Source organism: Austrofundulus limnaeus, unplaced genomic scaffold (assembly GCF_001266775.1).
Source record: "Austrofundulus limnaeus strain Quisiro unplaced genomic scaffold, Austrofundulus_limnaeus-1.0 Scaffold178, whole genome shotgun sequence".
Classification (NCBI taxonomy): Eukaryota; Metazoa; Chordata; class Actinopteri; order Cyprinodontiformes; family Rivulidae; genus Austrofundulus; species Austrofundulus limnaeus.
This window is the reverse complement of record NW_013952580.1, coordinates 869,753-874,880: the sequence shown is the minus strand read 5'-3', so window position 1 is coordinate 874,880 and position 5,128 is coordinate 869,753. Positions and strand designations below refer to the sequence as shown.

Here is a 5,128-nt window from a genome sequence, read left to right as displayed (position 1 = left end):
ATCGCGATTAAACCACTCGCAGCGGCTCTACGGAACAACCCTAAGATTAAAGGTATTAATCGGTTTGGCACTGAACAGAAAGTTTACTTATACGCTGACGATACTATTCTTTATATATCAGATCCCTTGTCGAGTGTTCCTTAGTTACTTATTTTACTTCAAAAGTTCGGAAACATATCTGGGTATAAGGTTAACCTTCAAAAAAGTGAATTGATGCCTGTGACTCCAATAGAAGAGCAACATATGGGTCCAGTTCCTTTCAAAATTAGCTCAACCAAATTTAAATACCTTGGTATTTGGATYACTCACAGTCACAAAGATCTCTATACTGCAAACTTTCTGCCCCTCCTGGTGAACCTTAAGAAGGCATCGCTAAATGGGCTTCACTGCCTCTATCCTTGGGGGGTAGAATCAACGTGATCAAAATGACAATATTGCCCAAATCACTTTATTTATTTCAGAGCGTGCCAGTGTTCCTCACCGGAACTTTCTTTACAAAATTAAATAGTGAATTGTCGTCCTTTATTTGGAATAAAAAGCATCCACGGATAGCCAGTAAGATGTTACAGTTACCCCATGGTCTTGGTGGCTTGTCACTCCCCAACTTTTTATATTATTACTGGGCAGCCAACATTAGAGCCTTACTGTACTGGTTGAAAGATGACAACCCTGTTCCTACTTGGGTAAATCTAGAGAGGAAATCAGTTACAGTGAGCTCTCTCTCTGCTTTGCTTTGCTCCCGGTTACCGTTTAATCAACCCATCTCAACTTATACTTCTAATCCGGTTGTAACTCACACAATAAAAATCTGGAATCAGTGCAGGAGGTCGCTTAAAAGTACAGAATTATTATTGTCTGCTCCAGTATCAAAAAAACAATATGTTTGCTTCTTACACTTTAAATACTGACTGTATTGTTCCCCTTCTTGATGTAATTACCTCTGGTTTGGTCTCCTCTTTGTTCCAAGTGGGGTCCTTTTTATCCTTTATCCTGTTTATGTTGTTGACTCACTCTCCGTTTATGGGCTAGGACTAAAACTTTACAATAGAAGGGGTTCACCTTGCAATCGATGGAATTAGTCTGTTTAAGTGAGTGATGAGGAGATTTTGTCCAGGGCGAACCACATTTCATCTGGATGTCACGTCCTTCCTCCTCTAAGGAGCTGACCTACCAGTGGTCAAGAGGCTAGGTAACCCTTCAGATACACCTATTAACTGTGGTTTCCCCCACTTTTGACAATTTCACTTGGAAATCGACTAGAATATTTTCTGTGATAAACTTGCGACATGTCCAGGGTGTACCCTGCCCCTCGCACTGTGATGGCTGGATATGGGCACCAGTGACACCGTGACCCTGAAAGGAAGAAGATAATAACAGGATGGTGGGCACGAGACAAAGACCACAGGGAACACAAGACACAAAAAACAGAAGACACAAAGAAATACAAAAAACTAAAACAAAAACCGACAGGTAAGTCCTGGGAAACAAACAAAACAAAACAATCACTGAGATGGCCCTAGGCACATCCGAAGAGGGCAGAAAGTTCAGGTAGGTGCCCAGGGATCCAACACAGATGAGGAAGGAACTCAGGAGATCGGTCGTGGGCGTGGCCGCAGCAGAGGCGGAGCAACTGTGGACCCAGCCGCAGCAGAGGCGGAGCTCAGCATGATGGCCGTGGACCCGGCCGTCTCAGGGGCGGAGCTCTGGAGGGTGGCCCAGGATACAGCCGCGGAGGAGATGGATCTTAGGTGGACGGCCCTGAGCCCGGCCGCTGAAAAGACAGTGGGGACTCTGGAAGGGCCGGCAGGGGAGAGTTTGGAAGGGCCGGCAGAGGAGACTCTGGAAGGGCCGGCGATGAGAGCTCGGGGACTGCAGCTGGCGATCAGAGCTCAGGTGGGGCTGCAGTTGGCGGTGAAGATCAGTCAAAGTGAAAACACTAAAGTTACAAAATTCTGAGCTGAAGAAACAAAATTGAGGGTTTCCAAAGTAACTTTTAGTGATATATATATTTTTTTAAAAAAGGACTCTAAGCATTTTGTTTTCTATTATGACTGATTTTATATTGGCACAAGAAATGTATACAAATATCTGATGTTTTGCTGTTCCAGTCTTTCAGTGGCTTTGTAAAGTTCAGAGAGATTGTTGCCTTATATGTTTCTGAGAAAAAAAAAACATCCAAGTAATAATTAACTGGTGATAGTAGGAACAGTATTTAAGGCTTGCACAGAAACCACAAATTGTTCTGCAGAGACTCAGAATGAAGATGACAGTGGTTTTTCCCTTGATGCTGCTAATMTGCTCTGTTTTCACAGCTCAGCTTCAAGCAGATTCTGGCAGTAAAGATAGTACAGATTTAAAACAAATTGAGTCACAGGTAGGAGGTACAGGAAACCTCTCTGAGYACCAACAAACATGTAAACAAGACATCAATGCTGTGCTGAGAGAGATGAGCTCTTCATTGGCTGGACTGAAGGTGGAGGTGAGGTACTTACAGAAAGACAATGACGGTATGTTTAACATGAGACATACAGAATGGAAATCAGTGCTTTATATACATTTTTGTATGTAACGTACAATCATTTCAATCTTTTTTTCTATGTTTGTACAGCTAAGGAGAAAGAACTGGATATGCTGAAACAACAGTTTCAAGGTCTGTGTAAACAAATGACAAATGTGTGTAGAAGTTACAGATGATATGTTTACCAAGAGACATACAGTATAGTGTTGTATGGTGTTTATACTGTATGTAATGTAGAGTCAATTCAGATTATGTATTGATCTAAACAGCTATGGTGAAAGAATCTGAGATTCTGAAACAACCGATTCAATGTGAATAAAAACTGCAAAATTATGTGTAAAAGTTACAGATCAGAGCAAGAACATATTTTTTAAAAAACATTTGTGTAATACCTTTTATTATTAATCTTTTTTTACTTGTCCTTATGTATACTCGTTTCTGTCCAGAATAAATATTTTAGTTTCGTTGGTATGTTTAACATGAGACATACAGAATGGAAATCACTGCTTTATATAAAGTTTTATATCTTATGTATAATCATTTCGATATGTTTTCTTGTATTTGTACAGCTAAGGAGAAAGAACTGGAGATGTTGAAACAACAGTTTCAAGGTATAATCTGCGTAAAAAAATAAAATGACAAAAGTTTGGGTCAGAGCAAGTAAGAGCATCATCTTAAAAACAACATCTGTTTAATGTCTCTTGTTTTTTTAATCAATCTTTTCCTTTTTTACTTGTCATTATGTACAGTATTTTCTGAACAGAATAAATATACCATTTTGTTTTGTTTCAGACTTTTGTCTTTATATGAAATCCTGTTTTTTTCTCAAATGTATAAAGGTCACATGAAAGAATCAGTTTTAGTGTGAGCACATAAGTTTGGACATGTTATAAAACTAACAGATGCATATTAAACATTATTTTGGTTAAAACCAAAATACGAACYTTGATAACATGCTCTTAATACAAAAGGTTGAACAAAATCCAGTATGACAAAGAATTGTTTAAACCACAGAAGAGTTTAAATGTGAAAAATAATAAAATTCAATCTGTTCTTTATTTACACAAACAGCTAAGACAGAAGAACTGGAGTTGCAGAAGAATTAGTTGAACAAGATAAAACAACAGCACCAAGGGATTCTGTGTGAATTGAATTATTATAAAATATAGTGTAACCAGGGTAATAACTAATAATAACAATAACAACAATAATAACAATAATAACTAATTGAGCATCCTATACCAACATTAGTCAATTGTGACCTTTTTTTTTTTCAAAAGTAAATTCAGTTTGGTATGAATTATTTACAAGTATATTGCATTGCAGCAACAAAATTATATTCTGTATAATCTGTAGTGACAAATTGCTGTGATCAGTGTTTAAATGAGATCACTAGAAGTACATAGAAGTGTTTAAATGTGAAAAACTTTGATTTTTAAAATCCGTTCTTTCCTTTATTTATACCAACAGTTAAAGCAGAAGAACTGGAGCTGCAAAACCAGCAACACCAAGGTACTATCTGTATATTTAATCATATTAAAAAGTATACAAACAATTAAAAAATACAATAGAATTTTTATATGTAGTCTATTCACCCATATTGTGTCATTGTAACTTGTGCTTTTTAAAATTACAAATAATTAATATGAGGAAACAATTGCTGTTCTTAATAATAACTTCCTGTTTCTCAGTGAAACAAGTGGCTTTCTCAGCATCTCTGTTGGCCTCAGGCTCAGAAAATATTGGACCAATTAATGCAAAAACACCTCTGGTCTTCAAACATGTTGTTACAAATATTGGAAATGCCTACAACCCAAATACAGGTACTCAAGTTTGCATATTTATTCAAACATTTTATCCCTTGTTTTTACACACAGTAAGTATGGTTTTAGACGTTTTATTTAAACATAATACAATATCAAATACAATACAATATTTATAGTACTGTATATATTAATAATATGGTTCACAGGGCTCTTCATAGCACCAGTAAAAGGAGCCTATCACTTTGAGTTCTACATATTTGGAGCTGGACATTCCACCTATCCTTCTGCTGCTGTTTTGTTAAAGAATGGAGAACATATTTTTCTTGCACATGAACATCAACTTTCACATTCTTCTACTGCTGCAAATGGTGTCACTCTGCTGTTGGAGATTGGAGACGTTGTGCTTTTGCATCTGTGGGAAAATACATGGATTCATGATGATGAGAATCATCCTACAACCTTCAGTGGTCATCTGCTTTTCACCATGTGAGCAGCAAACAGTCCTTGTTTCTGTTTCATTTAGTCACCTAAACACCACAATAATGTGTTAGAGAATATAAACAGTAATGTACAGTTTGTATAAATGTGATTTGCAAAATCAGCATAATTGAAGAAAAATAGAAGAAGTTTATAACATTTTGATTTGTATCAGTGAATGTCCACAAAAATCTAYAGAAATCATGCTTTTCGGACTTTTTGTTCCATATATTTTTAAACCAGCTTATAAAAATAAATGAAAACTGATAGTCTGCTTGTGCTTTCTGATAAACAGAAAACCCACTTCCATACTTTCCAACAATTTAGTTGTGCTTTCTAATTTGTTTTAGCTAAGGTTCCCACTGAA

At 36.8% G+C, this 5,128-nt stretch overlaps 1 protein-coding gene across 1 annotated transcript in view; it reads left to right on the top strand.

Moving 5' to 3' along the window:
• Positions 1-4,845, top strand: part of LOC106524190 (complement C1q tumor necrosis factor-related protein 3) — a 12,038-nt gene extending 7,193 nt beyond the window's left edge. The window contains exons 3-4 of the mRNA XM_014017897.1: positions 4,210-4,341; positions 4,491-4,845. Coding sequence (XP_013873351.1) covers positions 4,210-4,341; positions 4,491-4,774 — 416 coding nt within the window. The 3' untranslated portion in view covers positions 4,775-4,845. The remainder of the gene's footprint in view (positions 1-4,209; positions 4,342-4,490) is intronic.
• The last annotated feature ends 283 nt before the right edge of the window (positions 4,846-5,128 follow it).